Source organism: Ambystoma mexicanum, chromosome 3q (genome assembly GCF_040938575.1).
Source record: "Ambystoma mexicanum isolate Mex_15411 chromosome 3q, UKY_AmexF1_1, whole genome shotgun sequence".
Lineage (NCBI taxonomy): Eukaryota > Metazoa > Chordata > Amphibia > Caudata > Ambystomatidae > Ambystoma > Ambystoma mexicanum.
The window spans coordinates 194,466,388-194,488,754 of record NC_090926.1 but is presented as its reverse complement, the minus strand read 5'-3'; the positions used below and the strand labels follow the sequence as shown (position 1 = coordinate 194,488,754).

Genomic DNA, 22,367 nt, shown 5'->3' with positions numbered 1-22,367 from the left:
TCCTCGCACAGGCTTCTTGCCCTCTCCTTTCTCGCTCTCCCTGTTTGTGAACTCCACCTTTTATACACCCATGGACTCCAAAAGGCTGCAGGTGTACAGTCTTGGGCTCAATTGCCTAACCACAATCAATCCAATTAACAGACCATTCCTGACATTCAGCCATCTAGTCTTCAAAACCCCTCTTCTTCGTCCAAGTACTATAGAGAGGTATTTCCTATAGGATGTCTGTACTGTTCTTTGGGGCATCTTCTTCGCAGTACTTTGGATAACTTTGGTGGGGACATTCACATATGAACAACAATATACTACCAAGACTGAGGGAGGGCTGGCTAAATTAATGTCAGGAAAGGGGGGGGGGGTGGGTATGGGGAGAATATCGTGTCTCGCCTTCAGGTGCACTCTCCAATCCCCAAGGACCCTCCACCCAGGTGATCCTTCCTCACTAGTCCACACCGAGCGTCAAGATCCAAAAGCTATGGCACTTACCTGGCAAAGATCCCTGGGGAGTAGATAGGAGAGAACCTTCAGGTTTCACACACCATGCATTATACAATAGTCTACATACTCTTGAGGATCTAGCTATGAGAGCCCTCTGTGGCCCTGTAACCGATTATGTATCCTCCTGTGAACTAACCCGTTCCTGAAACCTTTGCTTTTTGCAGAGGGCTCCCCATGTTGAGAAACTTAAGTCCTCTTTCTGGGGCGTTTCTGGCTCTCCATAAAAAAGAAAGAAATAAAAAAAAAAAGGGAGGTTTTGCCAGTCTTCCAAATTCTTTTCATTATGGCTAGGTGTGTCTGTGGCAATAGTCTAGGGCCTGACTTTCAGCATTGGAAATTTCAATATGAGGGCTACCGCCTTCGTCATCCTACCAGTCCGCCTCAAGAGTCTGATATATCCACCAACCCTTTCTTTTTCATGGTCTCCAAAATGGAGCATGAACCTTCTGTGTAGGTCTGTTTTTGTGTGGTGCTTGTAGACGTCTTGGGGATTATCTGGATCTTTGGGCTTGTGTACGGGTTCTCTTTTCTGTGTTGTGTCCTATTGTGCTCGACATGAAGGAAATATCGCTGCCTGTGTGTCGAAGAGGATCAATCTGTGCTCTTTCCCCAACTGGTGTCATATTTGAGCAGGTCTCTCGATCGCCAGCAGACTTCTTTGTAGCTCGTTTCGATGAGCAGTCGGAGCTGGGGGGATTGGCTATGAGGTTTTCCTTGCTGGTGCCTCTGTGCAGCTGTAAGTGGTGGGTTGGGGTCGGTCTCATCCAGTGTTCAAAATCTCGACCTCCAAACCTTCTGTTGTGGTCTCGCACAGTACCGCCTCTGCCTGCATTGCATATGTCGCCCAACAATTCTGCATACGCTCCCAAGTGTTTTCGGCTTGAACTTCAGGCACGCCTGGCAGTGGTCTTCGGCCAGGGCTTGGGGTAAACTATTGTTAGAGACCTTCGATGTATCCTGACCAGGTAATTTAGAATTGCACCACAAGCAACTGTTCTACATAAGGGAACCAAGGTTTCAACGCAGCATTCGTGATGGAAAAGGATGCTATGCATGATCTACTGGGGAATGCATGTGTGTGTGATTGAAGCACAAAACTCCCCATGCCCCTAACCCCCGCTCTCCCTACTGTACGCCTCAATGCTGTAGTCACCCGTCTGCCGCTCTCGCTCTGCGTCGTTTGGCCTTGCATCTAAAATGTCGTCGAAAACGTCTCTCCGTCTCAAAGTTGCTGCCAACCGATGGTAGGAAAAACACCAAGGACGTCAATGTGTGAGGGATTGTGGGTCCCAGCATAGGGATAGTGTTGCAGGAACACCCCAGTCGATGCCCAGTTTATTTAATACTCAAGAGCCAACTACCAGATGGCGGACTATGCATGTGAATCTGAGCAGATCAACAAACTTCAGAATTGGCCCTAGCAGCAACAAATGGTATTTGGGGCTTCTAGGGCCACTTTGGTGCCCTTCAACATTCTGCCTTTTTTTAAAATCGCTGACCTTTTTGGGGCCAGTGGAACTTCTCCAGACTTCCTCTGCCACTGTAACCCTTTTTTTTTTTTTAAACTAAGGTTTGTGGTCGCCCCATCCCATCCCATTGGTGCCTCAGCCTACTTTTGCTTTCAGGAGTAGGATGTCAGTAGCTGTACTTTGGTTTTTGCTTCACCGGTGTGCATGTCATTTGATTGCATTAGTAGCCATTGGGGAATCCTGCTCCAAGTCATTTTGTATTTGTGGGCTCCCTGTGTTCAGGGAAAAGACATGATGTCCTTAAAACGGCCCTTCTGACCACGTGGGCTCATTGTGAGCCGACATGGCAGTCTCCCTATTGGTTCATACAGGTTTAAACAAGTCTAAGTCCCAGAGTATTCCTCACTTCCTGTGGCAGAGGTCTAGGCTGAGTGGCAGTCCAACTAACCAACAGGTATGGTAGGATATCTGACCCCTTCCCGCTAGAGACATTGTGGGCTGCCTTTATCCAGCTCCTTGCCTGCTCTGCTCCCCCATGCACTTGTTGAGCCTTTCCTGCTGGAGCAATTTTCTGGGCCTTTTACCCACAATTTACCAGCAGCATCTGCAGCCTGGACAAGCCTTGGAACACCAATAGCCAGCCTGATCTGTTCTTTCAGACGTCATAGGGCGCCTCCAGCAATTATCACAGTCCTTAGAGTATTAAAAAAATAAAGATTATCCTCCTCCCAAAGTAATGCACATTTTGAATTATTAAGTCTCACTTACCTGAATGTTAGCTTAGTTTTCTCAAAGTCTATTTTTACTTCTTTGCTGTCTTCCACACAAAACTCAATAAAGACATAATCTCGTCTGTCGTACCACTTTGCAGAAGCTGGCTGCCTAGAAACAAAGAAAATATGGTTGATACTAAAACATTTTTCACTTGTGTAACAAATAAAACACTCCGGTTTCATTACAAAGCCTCGCTATGGTACGCCCAGAAAAACGGTCTCAAGTCTCTGGCCACACATCAAGTTAGGTAGGCTTGGTATGAGGTACAGTTGAGAGACACAGGTAAGAACACAAATATACTATTACACACAAGAAATCAAGTTCAAACCGCTGTTAAGTAAAATCATGCACATCCACAGATAGTGCTAAGCTAACGTACCGTTAACCTAAATTGGGTAGTAAATGGAGAGTAGTTTCATATTGTATGGTGTCTAGTATAGCTGAACAGAAAATCCTTTAGAAGTCTATCCAGACCCTTTTCAGTTCAGTCCATTAGAGCAGGGGTCTGCAACTTACTGCAACTACTCAATAGATAGTTACCAGTTAGCCCTCAGTCGGGAGCAAGTTCCCAGGACCTAAGTCGCCAGAGAGAGGACTCATGACACCAGGCTACACCACCTATGGTGGAACCTTTTCTGTTATAGTGGCCTGGTGGCGAACAGCGACAGGGTGGCCAGCAGGGGATGACTACCAACTATGTTTTTTTAAATCGATAAATGGCTAGGGTTACCGGCTCAAACATAGAAGTTGAAAAAGCCTTAGTACATTATGCATTCTATGGAGCAAACATTTTGGGACACTTAAAGGCTGGTGATCGACGTAAAATAAAAGTAAAAAGCTTTTGGCTCTCCCAATAGGTACACCCAAAATCACCTTGCACCTAAGACGCAAAACCTTTTTGTACTGGGATATGCTTTTGGGATCTCCTTGCCTCAAGGTCCACAAAAGGCGTTTGCCTTGATGTGTGCCGCAGGAGCACCCGCTTGATAGTGGCTCAAATCTATCAAGTGAAAATACACGTCTATGCCTGGAGATCCTGTTGCATCCCGACACGATTGACAATCATATACTGGTGGTGAAAAAACGGGCCCAGTGATGTACTTGATAGCTCTTGAGTAATGTTAGAGTCAATCAGTACTTGGAAAGAAAGCTATACCATGGTCCTGACAAAAACAAGCCCTTTTTCATGAAGGGTCTTGGATGTACATTCCAGCTCGGCAGATGCAACATGTTTATGGAATAACAGAAACTCCAATAGGTGGCATTACTGTCCTTCCTGGAAAAGTGACCATCAGCATTGTTTTTTATCCCCTTTATTTCAGGTTAAGTAAACCAACAAGAAATGCTGAATAAGTGTCTAAGGGGGAAATGTTTTTCTTTAAATATTTTGTTGTGAGTATTCCTGTAAATTTGTACATTTTTGCACAATGTATAAGTTCGTCCAGCATTTGGGGTAAAGATGATAATACTGCTTATTCTCAATTCGACATTTGATATATGATTATCTGTTTATTTAAATTTTAAATTTATTTTGTTGAATATTTTTCACCTATTGCTCTTATTGCTATTAATGAATAATGTCTATTATGTGTAAAGTTTGAATTTACTTATCACATTAAAATATAAATAAAATAAATAAAAGGAATGAGCGCGTGACTTTGTTTATCCCAAAATCTGTGTGTAATTGGCAATCGAAATCCGAGAGGTTCTATTAGATGGGTAGGTGAAGTTCTATATGACACATTATAATAGTCTTTAATGGTTCAAATATCCTTTTATGTACTTTCGTAAATGTAACCAGAATCTTAATAGATTGTTGGGGCAATTTGGTTTAAATATATTATAGAAGGTTGTTAACGGTTCAGAAGTATTTTCAGGTTTGATTTCAACAATGAGTTATTTTGTATTGTTTTTGTGTGCGCCGAGACAAAAGTTATTGCACTGGAATAGCAATAATGACTATCAGGCACGTTTATAACACCCAAGAGTGGTTCGTGGGGTCTTATGTGCTATAATGCTCACTTGGTAGGGGATTAGCAATACTGAGTCCTTGGGAGAATAGGGCAACTGCTTTTGTGCAATAAGGGCAGCAGTAAAAAATGGCCAGGTTACCAAATATTAGCCAAACATTTTATTTTTTAAAAAAGAAAATTTTCCGTAGTCTCATTTTTCTCCGGACATCCTTTCTTATTCGCAACAGTAGCCACTGGATTAGGTCGATCACATACAGGTTTAGCAACTACCAATCAAAGTGCTTTGATATCCTATTGCTCAGGTATCCAGCCCCTACACCTTCTCTCAGGCCAAGCCAAAGCCACACAAATGCAAGCAAGCTTTATATCCACAGCCCAAACATATCCACACAGACTATAAAAGCATTACGCAAAAAAGATACATTTCAACTGCCCTCCCATAGGCAGTTTTCGTACCCAAAATTGCCATATCACCACCCTTAAGCTACAAACAGGTACACCCCTTTCCCACGACCACAGATTAAACCCTTTATACACCCTCCACTGACACCACAAATCCACACCTTCCATCCAGGCCCCCAGGGGAGCATGCCCACCTTATCCCACCACCCAACTGACCACAAGCACATAGGATGAGAGGAAATGGGAGTGATAGGGGAGATGCAAAATTAACGAGAGGCCAAAGATATAATAAGGACAAATTGCCAAGTTTGCAAACAGAAAAAACAGGTTCCAAAAATGGCCTCCCCACTTCGTGATTTGTTCAACATTCATGCAATGTCATTTATCTGCATGTACTTCTGCTCATTTGCCAAACGTGGTTGTGCTTAGAAATGAAATTTAAATCAAACTGCTTTATTAAACTGATATCTACCGACAACTTTTGAACACGGAACTAGGTGGTTTAGGTTGTAATCCTGGCTTCACAGTGCGAACAAGATGGTGTCATTTTGGACATTGTGAACTTCTAGCGTGTGCATCACTTAGATGGAATTTGACGTTTAGCCCGTGTCACTTCCAGATAGGTTTATGAATGTTAGCATGTGCCACACTTAGATGGAATTCTGAACCTTAGCGTGTGCCTCACTCAGATCGAATTCTTAACTTTAGCCTGCGTCGCATCTGGATAAGATCATGAATGTTAGCATGAGCCACACTTAAACGAAACAGTGAATGTTAACAACTACCATACTAAGATGTAATAGGGATCACTAGCCTGCTTCAAATCTATATAGGATATTGAGGATTAGAAAGTGCCACACTCAGATTGAATAGTGAATGATAGCAAGTATCACACCTAGACATAATTGCAAGGACAGCAATGCCAATTAATCAATCCACTAATAATTTCACCCCTCTGCATACACATCTCAAGCTCTAACCAAACACAACCACAAGGCTAAAACAACAATCCGCACAACTTCACTACACTGCAACAAAACAAACAACAGACTTGCATAGCAGCACACGACTACCGACCGTAAAACACCCCAAGCCCAGCCAACGGACCCACCAGGATGAGGCTGCTGCCAACAGCACATCACTGCTCTCTTGCACTTTTCCAGTTTATTCCCACTAACTCACCCCCCCCCTGCCTTTTTTTTTCAGAGCCGCCAGAGCTCCAGGGGACCACACTGGTCGTGATAGTGCACGGTACAAATATCCTTTAACATTAACATATCAATTCAGCTAGCTGTACTTTAATGTCCATAGTCCTTAGAAGTCTACATACATTTAAATCAGCACTTTATCCAGTGCTTTACATGGGCACTTATCAAAATGTCTACTTTACAGGGCCGCCACTTCTCGTCAATAAAAAGGAGTACAAATTCCATCCTGACGTGGCGGAGTAAAACAAGGTTGCCCTGTGGCTCCGGCGCTGTTTATATCTTTTCTGGGGTATTTCAAAGATAGCCAAAGTAAGATCAGGTCATTTCCACCAAAAATAGGGTCGGCAAGAATTTCAAGACTGCTGTATGCGGATGACCTAATTCTACTTGATCTGACCCAGGTTGGTCTCCAACGTCAACTGGATAATCTCTCAACCTATATGCAGGAAAATAACTTGGAGATTAACAAATCTAAAACAAAAATAATGATCCTACAAAAACCTGCCAGTAAAAAGGAGCGGTTTCAATGGCATCTCAACGAGACACAAATTGAAGTGGTGGACTCATTCAAATATCTGGGAGTACAACTTGACAGCTCAAAGAAATCTTGCAGCATGCAAGCTAGCTTATGGTCGAAAACAAAAAAAATCTAACAGCGCAACTGAGATTAGTAGACCGAAAATACGGCAAGTTCTCACTTCAACCAGCAATAAACTACTACAAGGCGAAGATTGTTCCCTCGTTGACCTATGGCATGTACGCCACACCTTCAATCCCTCCACTACCCTGGCAAAAACTCAAAGGCTACATATGGAGAGCGGTCCTGGGTCTACCAAATTACCCCGATCGCTCCTATAAGGCGAGAACTTGGACTTCTGTCCCTGAAAGCAGTGGTGGACCACACTTCTCTTCAGCTATATAGAAAAATCATTCACCCGGAGAGTCTCGAAATCTATCGAATGATGGCAAAAGAAATTGAAAAAGGCTCCAATCACACTATGAACCTGTGGGCTATGTACCAAAAACAAAAACTACAGACAATAGTGTGTACCGAAGAAGAACTGAAGGAAAATCCAACTAGGATCAAAATAAAACTGGAATGTTTGGATTGGATTAACACAATTGAAAAAGCATCAGCAAACAAACTTCTAGCCCACCTTCCTATGAATAAATTGAAAGAACCTATGGATTATTGCAATAGATACCCCGACAAATCACGGATGAGAATTTTCTTAAAAGCTCGCCTAAATGTCTTACCAACCCAAGAAATTCTAGCGATCAGAACAGGTTCAGAGGAAAAAACCTGTAGACTTTGTGCAAACCCCCAAGAGATTGCATCGATAAAACATCTATTGATGCGCTGCCCTGCTCTCCATCAAGCCAGGATTGCCTACTTCACCCCTTTGACGGCCACCTCCTTCGCGGGAAACAAATACATCTGGTGGAATCGCCTTATTACAGGAGAAAAGACTCGATGGCTTACGGCAGCTGCTAAACTTTTGAACTTGGCAATGGAAAGAACAAAACTGACACCGGAGGTTGGGCTTACAACGGCCTAACAACTAATCTAACTGTAAGGCTGGCATTGATCGTAAGACGCAATGCGAATATGAAATCGACCAGATGAAATTCACTTGTAAAAAAAATTTTTATGATTAAATACAAGTAATAAAAAAATAAAAAAGGAGTACCAGTACTGGAGGGCTGTCGATTTTCTCTGCAGGCTGATCGAGCTGCAGAGCAAAGTCACCGCTATACCTGTTCCTGCTAGCTGATCAGTCACTTGGTTCTTTGTTGTCAGTAAAACATCACTGCCCAATCAGCTTGCAGTATCAAATGGCCAATAGTTCACCGGTCAGTCCCCCAGACTACTGTGTTTGACCAGGAATTTTCCTAACAAATGCTACAGTCACATGACGCAAATCCATTAGTTTGTTTTGCCTGCTTTTCATTTGGAAGAAAACGACCACCAGTTCAGTTCGAGCCATGCTTCAGTGACTCCCTGCAATTATTTTTTCCCTGCCCATTGCTTGATGCCAAATCGATCCATTGAAGATAAAGGTACGCTGAAGCCGTAATTTTTTGTTTTGCCGAGGTCTGCATTTGTACTGTACGCCAAGGGCTGCAAAGCCTCGCGGCCTGAATTTTAGCTGCCGTGTGTGTGTGCCAATTAAGCGTGAATCTTCCTTTTTTTAAACTATGCAGTCTTATTCTAAGGGCGACGCATCCTTTCGTAGTTTGGTGATCAGAAGAAAATGTCGCGCTTCATTTTGGAAAGGATTGCTTCTGGGTGTTGAAGACTTGTTTACTTCCAATTAACCCGACAGGCTCAATGGCCGTACACGATTGTGTGAAAGCAAGGGCCGGTAATAAAAAAGGTGCTGCCACAGAGTTGGTAATATGCAGAGCTAAAGATGGATTGTGTGGCATTCAAATATTGGCAATTTTGTCTTATACTTGAACCTGCAGATATGGGAATTACGTTAAGGTGACGGTGCACATCCAGTGAGGTACAGTTGCTCTTCATGGTGTGGTACAAAGGAATTTCTATCGAGTGTAGTAGTAACGTGGCAGAAATGTTAGCGAGAGAGGAGTGTCAAAGTCGATTTCCTGCTTTTCTGTAGAGTAGCAGAATAGGAAGGCTGCATGTCTCATCACCACCAACGTCCCTGAGACTACAGCTAACTGCAGAGCAATGCCAAAGCACCACCAATTTAAAGGAATTGCAAAGTAATAATGAATCACACAAGTCAGGTGGAGGAACCAGCGAAACCTGGACTCACCTTGGTAATCACAAAGACATTGCAGCCTTTAATAGATGGCGATTTCATTGGCCATGGTGCTGACGCCTATAAAACAAGTGGACATGGTTTAAAGCTGCCACACTAAGTGCCTTCCAGGTCAAATAGCATATCCAAACAGCTGTAAAGAGTGAATCGGGAGCAGGGTGTTTGTGTCTGGATATATGCGTGTATCCGAGTACCATCACATGCCATACAAGATTCTGTTAAGATGCAAGTTTTATCCTTCTGCATCTTTGCCGGAACAGTACATGATATGGGATTGATTTGGAAAGCCTGGGAAATTACTTTTTTAAAGTTGTTATTGGCAGCGTTTATTCTAATATGTAAATATTTAATTGGAGGGGTGATGGAACATTGCACTGTAAACTCGCACACCGCTCCACTTACCTACTGAATTTCTTATTAGGGAATGAAAACTAGCAATAATAAAATTCCCCTTTTAAAGCTTAGTTTACAACTATGATATCTGCTAGTTTGATACGCAAAAAAAGAAAGCCCTATTTTATATGGATAGTCAAACTTGCTTAACAACGCATAACAAACTAAGTTCCCGAATCGCAGATATGATGTGATAGTTTATTTATATAACGCCTATACACAATGTGTTTCAAAGAGCTTCAAGGCAAGGAAGGGAACAAGGGAAAATAGACATTCTTACAGGCCATGAACAGTAAGGATGTGAAATTAACTATCGTACTCGGCCTGACATTTCAGATAGTGCAAGTGCTAAGACATAAGGAAGGGAGGGGGAGAGTGGGAAGGGAATGGAAGGGAGGGGGAGAGTGGGAAGGAAATGGAAACAGACAGGCAACTACCGTACTAGGCCTGACGACATTTCTAGTAGAGCCGGAGGAAAACAAAAGGTGAGGGAGGGGGGGTGCAGAAAGGGAGGGGAGGAGCAAAACAAGTGACTATCGTACTAGGCCTGACAACGTTTCAGATAGTGCTGGAGGAGGGGGGGGCAACAATAAGGGGATAGGAGAGCGACAGACTAGGTTGCTATCATAGTAGATCCAGGGACAATTCTGATAGAGTAAGTGCATAGAAGAAAGTAAGGGGAGGAGATAGGAAAAGGGAGAGGGGAGGGGAGGAGAGAACAGAGAGTAAGCAGTCAAAAAGAGTGGAGAAGCAAGAGAGGAGAGCGAATACAATTGCACAAGTCAGTATTAACACGTTACAAGCCAGGATACAAGATGAAGCTTGAACAGCATGATTCAGGGCCACCATGAGTACTAGATGCAAAGGAAGTCCAGCATGAGAGTTGAGAAAGGGTGACGCACCGTGAATCAATGAAGTCCATAAAAGTAAAATCCAGCATAGGCCACAGGACGGTGATGGTGAAACCAGAATTTATCAGGACAGACTCCTGTGTGCAGTAAGGGGGGGGGGGGGTGCACAAGGGAACAACACAGTGGGACCAGAGAGGGTGGGGATGGCCTGTTTGGACAGAGGGTTTAAACACATGTTGGTGCATGCTTACCTGCGGTCTTAGCACGGGGTCGGACCCTGGATTGTCCTGGTCCGAACAGGTCCAAGCAGCCCTTTTCTTTGACTGCCCTTCACTTTGGACGCCCGGGCAAGAGACGCCCTTCATCTAAGAGTTAAAAGCAGGAAGGAAGAGGCAACGCTAAGAAGGTAGGCGGGGCTTAGGCCAGGTGACCTAGATCCACTTACACCTGCTCCCCAGCTGCAAAGGAAGAGAGGCTGGATGGCTCCTTAAGTAGGGAAAAGAGCAGCAAGCAGGCAGGCATCAGGTGGGCGGGGCTTGCTAAGTGGTAAAAAGGAGCGGCAACCAGGAAGGCACCAGGTGGGCGGGGCTTGCTAAGTGGTAAAAAGGAGCAGCAACCAGGAAGGCACCAGGTGGGCGGTCCTTAGGCCAGGTGACCTAGATCCACTTAAACCTGCTCCCCAGCTGCTTTGCCAAAGTGTTTGATCCTTGGCACATATCACTGTGCATCGCCTGCAAACAGGATGGCACTAAAATCATTGTGCCGGAATATCCGGCTTCATAGCTTAGTGAGTAGATGCAGTACTAAAATTGAATAGATGTGCAAAATGCCATATGAAGCCCTTCAATTTAACAGCTGGATCCAATACAAAGGGCATGTCAGCTCTTTTGAATTCCCTTTCACATGTATCAAACTTGGCCAAGACAGACAAGACGGTGGGCAGTTGGTCAAACTTAAGCAAACAATCAGACAAAAGCATCATACCATCAGGAATTCACAGACAAAGGAAGAAAATGAGAAACGAGATTAAAACTGGCAGAAAGTACCCTAACTTTTCCAGGATCTTACCATTCATTGGACAAAGTGGCTTCAACTTCCAGTAGTGCATGATGGACACCTGCATGCTGACCTTAAAATGGCAGTGTTAAAGATCCCTGGTGGAGAGGGAATTTGAAGAGCCGCCCTCAACGTCCTCTTTATCCAAGAGACCAGCCTCAAACCAGGGGGAAGAGAAACCTCAGAGGGAGACGAGTGGGACAAACATACTGGACCAAAGCAGACCACAAAAAAGGGGGAGTAGGCCCGATACTGCATAAACGAATCAGACTGGCAAACACAGTGGTGCAAGCAGCAATGGGAGGTAGGCTCCTGGTGGTCCAGGGTGAATGGGAATCTACACAGATCACCTTCCGGGGGGTATACGCGCCAAATCAAGGCCAAGGGGTGTTCAATGAGAAAGCCCTTGCCACAATAGCAGGAAAGAGCAAAGGCCAAGTGATAATATGCGGAGATTTTAACAGATGGGCGGACCCACAAATATATAGGCAAGTGACACGGGTGATAACTAAGGACCACTCCAGGGATGAGGGTAGCAGGTTCCTAACCAACCTCAGTGAGGGAGACCTGGTGGATGTCTGGAGATCAGCTAAGCCAGACAAGTGGTATACGTTCAGGTCCGGTGTCCATGAAACATTCATTAGAATTGACTATCTGCTGGTCAACAGAGAAACCAGACCCAGAATTAGGGACAGTGCTATCCAGAACTACGTGATCCAACTGATTTTACCACAGCCGAAAAGTTCACATGTGAAATGTACGAACCACAAAAGGTTTGTACATTTCCCATGCGAACGCACGTACAAAACCCCTACATACCCACACCCCCACCCACGACACACACAACCCACCCCCACCCACAACATAAAACAAACCCTACTTACCTTCTCTTCATGCTGTGTCCCTGGAGCACCAGTTCCCCTTCACTTCCGTGATCGGTAACCAGCGCTGCATAGTCCTTTTTTCTTTTTGTTATTTTTTTTTACGGGGCTGCAAGGGTTTCCGCCGCAACCCCCGCTCACTAGTATAGTGAGCTGGGTGTTGTGGGGGTCACACCTGCAGTCTTTTTTTTTTTAACTTACCTACAACGCTACCCCCAAAGGTTCAAACTTTTGGTGTTCGAACCTTTGGCGGTAGCATTTTTCGGGTTTTTTGTATATGCAAACTTTTAGATTCGGTAATAAAGTACAATACCGTGCTATCCACCCTATAGGCTGGTCAGACCATGCTATGGTCCCATCAATACTAGACATGGAAGGGATCAATCATTGGGACTCAAGTGGCGATGCAATTAATTCCTGTGGAAGGACAAACTATGCACAGGAATTAAAGGGCACAATAAAAGAATATTGTCAGATGGAAGACAACAGGGGAGGAGGGGGAATTACAACGGTATGGTAAGCGGGAAAAGCAGTATGGAGGGGTCACCTGATAAAGGATGGGGCAAAGCGAAAAGAGGTTACAAGAGAGAAACTAGGGAAAGAAATAACAAACCTTGAGGGAAAGCTACATGCCCAAGGGTCTTACTGCAAAGAGCACCTAGAAACTCTCAAACAAAAAGGAAGAACTAAAGGCACTGGGACAGGAAGACCTACTGAGTAAACAAAAAAAATTACTAAAGCAAAGGTTTCACGTAAAGGGCAGACAAAATGCTAGCCACCAGATTACGAGCCCAAAGAGCAGAAAGATCACGGGTGGAGAGAATTAAAACTGAGTAGTCTGGATACAATCTCCAGAGGAAATAGCTAACCAATCTGCCAAATACTACAAAAACCTATATACATCAGAGGGGGACAGGGCAGAAAAAGATGGGACAATACATTGAAAGGGCTGGGCTAACACTTAACGAGTTCAGAGCAGTCGCTCCTGGGCTCACCCATAACCCCAGAGGAAATAAAAGCAGCAATAAAGAGGCTTCCCCCGGGAGAGGCTCCAGGAGAAAATGCCTATGGCATGGGCTTCTACAAGCGAAACCCTCTCCCCACACCTATCCAAACTATTCAATCATATACGAGAATCCAGCTAGGCGCCCCAGTCATTCTCTACAGCGCATATAGTGGTAATCCCCAAAGCAGGAAAGGACCCCACGTGCTGCAAATCCTACCGACTTCATTGTTAAACACAGATGCCAAGATATACGCAAGAGTCCTAGCCACATGTATGGAAGAGATAATGTCGCGCCCGATACACCTGGACCAGGTGGGCTTCATAAAAGGGAGACAAGGGGCGGACACTATGTGTAAGAGTCTGGACATCATGGAGCACCATAGGGGACTGGATGGCAATCAAGCACTTCTCAGTAAGGATTCAGAAGGCGTTCGATAGGGTGGATTGGGGCTTTATATGGGCCATACTTAGAAAACTGGGTTTAGGAGAACAATTTATACGCGGAATCCAGGCAACCTATAAAGCCCCAAAGGGAAAAGTGGTGAAGGGAATTAGACAGCGGTGTCCCCTCTCGCCTTTCCTCTACGCCTGATCCACCAAGCCCCCTGGGCAATACAATCAGGACAGAGAAAACAATCAAGGGGATAGTGGTTGGTGCCACAGAATACAAACTGGCTATGTTCGCAGACAATATACTCCTCTGCTTGGCAGACCCCCAGGCCACCATACCCATAGTGCTACGGACAATACATGAATTTGGCAAGTGGGCAGCTCTAAATGTTAATGCAGCAAAATCCACGCTGTTACCATACAAGACACCAAACCTCCCAGGTGGGAGTAACACCTACATGGCGAATACCTACAACTTATCAGAACTAAGATATCTAGGTATCAACGTCGCGAAAGTGACAGAAGACCTATTTGAGGCTTTTTTCCCACCTCTAATATCAGAATTAGTACAGGATCTGTAAAGGTGGGCCAAATTAAAAATATTGTGGCTGGGCTGCCTGGATGACAAAAATTGTAATACTCCCCAAAATCCTGTACCATATGCTCCCGATCATCATCCCACGAACTCAAAAGCCATGCTCCTAAAATGTTTATGGCAGGGGGAAAAAGCAACAAATAGCCTACAGCACCCTAACCCAACCAAAGGAGGGAGGAGGAACAGGGCTACTGGACCATTACACATACTATCGAGCGGCCCAATTCAGAGCTCTGGTGCAGCACCTGAGAGGAGACAAACAAAAACAGTGGATGGCCATCGAAAACCACTTACTAGAGCCGGTTAAGCTGGGGGAGTGGCTGTGGGCACCAAAGAAAAAACATTCCCCACCAGTGTACTCTACCATTTTGCGCTGGGGAATCGCTCCTTAAGCTGTGGTGGAATAGGGAAGAAATGAAAGGACTCACGACATGACCATCCCCCATGAGTTGTATATGGGCACCCCACAATAGAAATGGAATCCAAGACCCACACCGATATCAGAAATGGTACGAGGCAGGCCTGGAAAGAGCAGGACAAATTATAAAAGTCAACAGATGTATATCTATCCAAGATCTAGCAACAGACCTGCAGACCAAGCCCCTGGGAGTCTTCATGTTCCTACAACGAAAAGGGGCGCCATCGACTTCAAAATGGAAGGAGAAAATCCAAAGAGACCTTACACCAATTGAAAAAAATATAAACCCTTTCAATTAGGGGCCTCATCTCACAGCTATACAGGTCCCTGATGAGTCGGATGGGAAACAATCGACAGCCTCAAAAAAAGATGGGGGGGAAAAGGACCTGGGCCCAATGATGTCAGACCAACTATGGTCTCAAATGTGCAAATCGTCATACAAAACCTCAGTCTCAGCTCAATACAAATTTGCACGGAATAAAACTGCTGCATAGATGGCAATACAACCTCAAAAGACTCCAAAATGTTAGAGCGAACAAGCCTTCAATGCTGGAGGGGATGCAGTGCCCAGGCTGACTACTGGCACATGTGGTGGTCATGCCCAAAAGCCCAGGCATATTGAAAAGAGGTGCTAGCCTGGATCAAAAAGAGATGGGGTTTCCTGAGAATGTGACCCAAGGCTGGTGCTATTAGGCCTTGAAGAGCAGGATGGCCGATGGAAGCGTACCTCCCACATGTTGCACTTCCTACTACTAGTGGCCAGGGTCTGCATCACCATGACTGGAAATCTCTCACTCTCCCATCAGAATCATCCTGGGTCCGGAAAGCTAGAGACCTTTAAGAGATGGAGAACATCACCCCAAGTAGATAAATGGAATGGGCGCCCTTCCTAGACATTTATAAATGACCAAGATGAAAACGGGGATATGACTCCTCAAAGACATGCATGTAACCATCCCAGTGACCAGCACCCTTGACTCTTCTTGTCTCAAGGGGGTGAGCGGGCGTGGGTGCGGGGTGTTTAAGTTGAACCGAAAAATGTATCTTAAGGTAAGATTGGTTTGTTATTTCTGAGCTATACGTATATATATGTGTATGAGACAGTTGGTAATCTCATGTTAAAAAAAATGCTCAATAAAAAAAAAAATGTCAGTGTTCCGTTTACAATAAAGGCTATCTCCCTTTGTTTCTCTAGAAAAACACGCTCAGAAAGCAGTTTAAAAAGTACTGCTTTTCCTTCATGGAGTGCAAGTTAGCATAACAAAGTTAATTCTATGTCAGGATCTGAGGCCAGCATTTTTGCTCATCTTCCTGCTCTACAAAAAGTACAAGCAGCAGCAGCAGCAGCTGCTAGACATACATTTTTACATGTAACTGAGAACAGAATATTGTTTTCTGAGGCAAACAGAAACAATCCTGCTAATTCAATCCAGACTGATTTAATCAGGCAAACTGACATCCTGCTTGATGCTCCTCTCCTTTCTTTGCTCTGTGTAGTATGTTATTTGATGGTGATCTCTTTTTAGCAGGGGCTGGATGTAGGAGGTTTTGAATTCTGCTGGGAGGATGCCAGAAGTGAGTTGTGTTGACAATGGATCTTGCGAAGTCCTCTGCGCAGGTGGTTGTCACGATTTCTTTTAGGAAAGCAGGGGATCCTAAGGCACGGATGAGTGATAGTAGGTTGAGGAATTCTAGGTGGCAGAGTGGAGAGAAGGTAGAGAAGAGCGGGTGGATGAATGGCAGTTCTGATGTCATGGGAGCAGTTGGGGAGCAACGCGATTTTAGAGAGGATGGAACTGTCACTCTAGGGCTACGTTTTCAAAGTCATCCTAAAGTAAGAGCCTTGTTCTGACATGCATTTAAAAATAGATTACGCTGCCAAGTATCCCTTAAGGTAGCCACCTGTGGCTTTGGTGAACTAGGTGCAGAAAAAAAAGGAAGCACTGCAGGTGTATTGCAAGAGAAATCTATCTTTAGCTCTACACCAGCTGCAAAACTTGTTCCAATGGCAGCAGTATATTGCTTTGGTTGCTGGTCTTCTAGCCAACGTCTTGTGGAGGTCCCAATCTTTGCATCTTAGCCCCTCACAAACCAGGCGTGAAGGTTCAGTGTTAAGATTCCTGGATGAAGAAGACTGCCTCCCTCTTGCAAGAGTAGATCTACTCTCTAGGGAAGACTGAATGGAAGGCAGATGGACAGGTCTACCATGTCTACCTGGCCCAATCCGGAGCAACCAGGATCATGGATTTCCCGAACTTCAACCTACTGATGACATGAGGGTCCGAACGGAAAATCCCAGTACACACTGAATGCATCCCCACAAACATCCCCCAGCCTCTGAGGAAATTCCTTGGAACAGAACAGGTTGCACTTCCTGTTGATACTGGACACAAAACCGATCCACTTGAGGGGTTCCCACCACAAAGGGCAAAGATCTCTAGGACGTAATCCGCCAACTCCCATTGTGGGAAACCTTGCTCTGTCGGCTCAGTGCGTCCGCCGTCGTAGTCTCTTCCTCGGCTTAGTGAGCAGACGACAAATCTCCGTTTGTAGAGCCCAAAACCAGAACCGAATTGCCTCCCTGCACAGTGGTTAGTGACCCTACACCACCTTTGTTGAGTTAATGCATGGCCACCGTTATCCGTCATGATCAGGACATACTTCCCCTGTATGAAAGGCAAAAAGGTAATCAGCACCAGTCTGATCGCCTCGAACAGGGTTCTAATGTGCAGTCTTGATTCTGATGGGGACGAAAGTCCCCTCATTGTTCGGTCGCTCATGTGAGCTCCCCATCCCGTGAGGTACGCACCCGTGACTGCAGTTAACTCCGGCCACTGTTGCCAAAAGGTTTCCTCTGTCATCACAATCTCCTTGCAGGCCCACCAAAGGAGGTCTGATGCGACCTTGCCCAGGACCTGAAGATCTGTCTTCCTGCCTGAGAACTGTGACCATTGGGATCTGTGGGCCCACTAGAGGGACCTCATCCTTAAGCGCATGAGGGCCAATAACTTAAGAAAACATGCAAGATATTGTTGAGCCATCAACTCAGGAGGCTAAGACTTCCCTGATGAGTCCAGGACCACTCCAGTAAATGTCATCTGGGACTTCTTGAAATTGAGGGATAAGTCCAGTTTGTGGTAGGTGCTGATGAGATGTTGGAGCCTATTTGGGAGGGCGAGCTCTGATCAGCCAATTGTCTATAGAGGGAAAGATGTGAATCCCGCCCCTCATTAGATTTGCTGCCACTACCTCCAACTTGAAGACCCTCAGGCGGAGCTGAGCCCAAAAGGCAGTACTCAAAATTGATAGCGAGAACTGCCAATGGCAAACCTCAGTTACCTTCTGTGCTTGGGATGTATAGGCACAAAGTAAGTTTCCACATAGTGGTTTCCAAAGAGATGATTTGCTCGTGGGATAATCTGGGAGTTTGGGGGTGGGTGGGGGTCTTTGCAGAAATGGGACAGTACCCTTGGGCCACGGTCTGTAGTGCTCATGCATCTGAAATAATAAAATGCCATATCTCCTTCAAGCTGACAGAGGCAAGATACACTTAATGATGTGCCAGAGTTCTCTCCCAAACGGATGAATACAGCAACAGCTAAAAATGTTGATTAGGCCATCATAGCCAAATGTACAGGATCACACGAGTTGTAGTCCAAAACATCTGAAGATCCATAAGCTCGAGACCTCAGAAAGGCCTAGCTTATGGATGAGTAGAAGTGCAGGACTGGTGAAGTAGAAAGAAATTGTTCAGCGACCTGTGTGGTTAGCTATCCAACCAGACATCCAACTATTCGGCGAGAAGAGAATGGTTTTGGTAGTGGGCGAATAACAGCAGTTATTATATGTAGCTTGAGGGGAAGAGAAGTCTTCACGATATGGGACAGGGGAGATGGGAAGAAGTATCTTCAGCATTTAGCCAGGCTCCTGTACCAGGAAAGCTAGATTGTAGCTTTAATGTGCAGAATTTGAAGCTCACCAATTTTCATGCATGCTTTAAGGTTCGGTCCAGGTTTGTCTAATTTAGTTGTCTACCCGTTTGAAGAAAAGAAATGAGGCAATTGTTTCGGAATTAGACTTAGCAGGTCAGATTTGTGGGGCTGTGATCATTTCAGGGGGCAACATTTCAAGTTGCAAGATACTAAGCAGCCATTAAAAAAACTACTCAATCACCACCTCAATTCTTTACATACACAGCACACCGTTTACCATTTCTTACTAGTCAGGAGTGAAATATCACAAGCCACTGCCAAGTGCACATTTTGCACCCCGATATTTTAATGTTGCAAATTCCTCGACATCATGACCAGGTTTTAATTCCACTTCACCAACTGTGATGCCAAGGAAGGTGGGATTCTTGAGAAAGTGAGAAGCAAGTCTTGCAGGGGTAGCATGAACAGGAGGATGGATAGGAAGCAACCCGGTCTAGTACCCTGGAGAGCTCAAAGTAGGGGGTGTGAAGTTTCCAGCGATTTAAAGGAAGTTCTAGGGTTATGATGTAGAGTACCAATCCATTTCAGAAGAGACACCAACATTGATTGATTCCAGCATTTTGAACAAGAAAACCAAAAGGTCTCTTCAATGCCAAGCACTGAGGACTTCCGGAATGTGAAAATTAGAGCCATTTATCAATTTATGGCATCCTAGACCGATATGGTTAGATGGAAATCTGCCTTTAGAAAGCCCGTTTGATCCAACTTAAGTAGAGGCGCAATACAGGTGTGTGCTAATAATTTCCCATTTTCGATTTATAACAGATGGGATGGTACTTTTCAATAAACGCAGGGTCCTTGGCAGTCTCAGAAATTATGACGATCATGGCATTTCCGATGGTGACAGACTTCACCAATTTGAGTAATGTGGAGAGTTTAAGCAATTGGGGAGCTAAGAGTTCAGGAAGTCCCTCAGTGTTTTGGAATGCAGCCGGGGATTGGCAAGATTTTATTTTTTGGAAAGCAACTTTGATTTCAGTTGACTGGAATGGGAAGTCTACTGAGAGATTCTACACAGAGAATTGGGAGATAATTTACAATATGCACCTAAGTGAACAAAATCGAAATTTATCTTTACTGTACAGTTTTATATTAAAGGAATGGTTCGGTCAAAAAAATTGTATTGCCCCTACGGGTCGGCCATGTGTTTTTAAGCCTAAGTCGCTCGATTTTAGAAAAAATTCCTATGGACCTTACCCGAGTTTTCATCCATTAAACGCACGCGAAAACAGGCATCAGGGAGCTGCCATTTTGTGATAATCCTATCATTTCCCCCCCATCGCCCTGGCTGACCTGCTTTTGCGGCACTAAATCATATCCCCCGCCCCTGAGCCCGTCATCAGCAGACGCGTACCACCCATTTCACAACGCCAAAGCACGTCTCGTGTCAACATTCGCTGCGCTTCAGCTAATGACGTGTCGCCATGGAAATGGCAGGACGCCTCTTTCCTCAATAACTATACATAGACCGTTTCACAACACACAGCAGCAGATTTTCGATTCCATTCCTCTCTCTGTGTTACTTTGAGTATTCTGTGACTAGTTTCTGTGCTCTGGTCAGCTACCTTTGTTGCTTGTAGCCCATGTGAACAGATACCAGTACCACCGCTATAAATTATTTTAGTTTAACACACAATGGCTACAATAATGCCCTACATGTACGAGCTCGAGTATACCGAGGAGGAACTACTGGAAAGGGAAACACGCGAAAACGATGGGTCTTCGGACGGCAGTTGGGAGGACGATTCAACAGCTGAAGAGCCTGGACCTAGTCGCATGGACGGCGTTTCCACCTGGTGCACATGCAATCGGTGCGAGCTAATGTCAACCGAGAACGAGAACTGCTGCTGCTGTGAAAACTCGGGATGCGTGGCCTACATTTCGGAAGGTGAGCCACGACCGCAATGCATCACCGAGCTGCCAGACTTCAGGGCAGCCTGCCTCACATGGTCCGTGTTGAGGATAATGATGGTGCTTATGCATGAACTTCGCGAACTGTTCTTCCTCGTAATCCGAGTAACGAGTAAGTATACTCTGCTTGTCATGCCACTCCTATTTCATGGTCTTCTACTATATCCAAAATTACATATACATATCATTGTAACGCATGAAAGTCGTTCAATAGTGTGCAGTGTCTAGATGGCATTCTGCTCGGACAAATGCTATTAGTTACAAGAATTGTCATTGACAACAAACTTTTAATAAACTTATCTTGGTCATTTAAAAACAGTTTGTTTCCTTCCTTTTCACAGGTGGTACAGGCTGGTGGCCTATTGTTCCTTTACATGGTGGCGTCACGGGAGGCTTGGACACCGCGTTCGAAGAGTGATACCCGCCTGTGCCATTCGTGCCATAAGAGCTACGTTCCCGAGTGACAGCGGTCAGGACAAGGGATTTTCTCTCGCTGTGCTGCAACCTGACCTGTACAATGTTTAAAGTCTTGTATTTTTGAGTCATCAAAATAAGATACAAAATAAAACCACATATTTTTTAACAACGGTTGTTTCGATTTTTTAAATGAATCAAGTGTCTCCATTCAAGGATGGACGTCAGACATCTGTGCTCCGAATGGGTGAAGGTCAGGTCGCTGTGAAGCAGGGTGGTCACTATCTAAGCTAACATAATATATTCTCAATAATGCATGCACTAAACACTTGTTCAAAGTCTTTCAGTCGATTATGTCTCTATAAAAGTCACACATATATCTATACTATCAATTAACATTGGATTATACAGGCCTTAGGTTAAGGGTCTTGACCACTATAATACACTGAAGTGTGGGTCTGTGACATTTGTTATTGATAGGCAACGATATACTGCAGTAGGGGTCTAATGTTAGTTGGGGATCTGCTAGGTGAGCATCATGGCGTGGTCAGTGTTCTGGCACATGAAGAGAATACCTTGCAGGGACACAGGGTCAGAATGGCAGTAAGTTTCCACTGGCGAGGGTGCATGGGCAAGGACAGGTTTGTGGAGATGAACGAGCTATATGCTTAGTTCAGGCTGGTTCACATGCAGGACCGTGATCTCAGAGGAAGAGTGATGTGTTACATTTATTAGCTGTTGCAAATACCTCTGGAGTTTTCCAGTCAGAGTGGGAACGAGGGTGGGGGCCATGTGCTCTGCGCAGTGAGGCCTGGTCACCAAGACGGAGTGGAAAGGGGGTAGAAAAATGGATGCCCTGTGTCCTGCTCAGTGGTCCCATCTACGCGAATGTCATCCAAAGTTATCACATAAGGGCATGGGGCGAACCCACTACTGGAGGCACTTGGTACGAGTTTCTACTGAGAAGTAAAGGATGAGAGGGGCTCGATGGCCCCTCCCTCCAACACACTTGCCTGCACGCCCCAGGCCCATCCATCCCACCCCCTCTATCAAAGGCGGTTCGCACCCGGGGATGAGCGCTGGCATGGGGGGCTGTCACGGGCGCAAACGGCCAAGGTGCCAAACAGCATGTACACTTCAAAAGGTATCCCACGCCCAGGGGCCATCGCTCACATGGCCTCCTCAGACCCCGTGTCTCCAGGCAGGCCTCCCCTCAGGCAGGCCGCCCCCCCCCCAGCAAACCACATAATACCACGTCATTCATTCACAAACATACCCCTGTTTCTAATACTTTATAAACCACTTGATATGTCCCATAAGAACATCTTTGTGCTTTGCAAGTCAACT

The 22,367-nt window shown here is 45.1% G+C and overlaps 1 protein-coding gene across 2 annotated transcripts in view; it reads right to left on the bottom strand.

The window, feature by feature from the left end:
* PTGES3 (prostaglandin E synthase 3) overlaps positions 1-22,367 on the bottom strand; it is a 263,118-nt gene that overhangs the window by 210,019 nt on the left and 30,732 nt on the right. For both annotated transcript variants that reach the window (XM_069653533.1, XM_069653534.1), the window contains exon 2: positions 2,736-2,849. In XM_069653533.1, the coding sequence (XP_069509634.1) occupies positions 2,736-2,849 (114 nt within the window). The remainder of the gene's footprint in view (positions 1-2,735; positions 2,850-22,367) is intronic.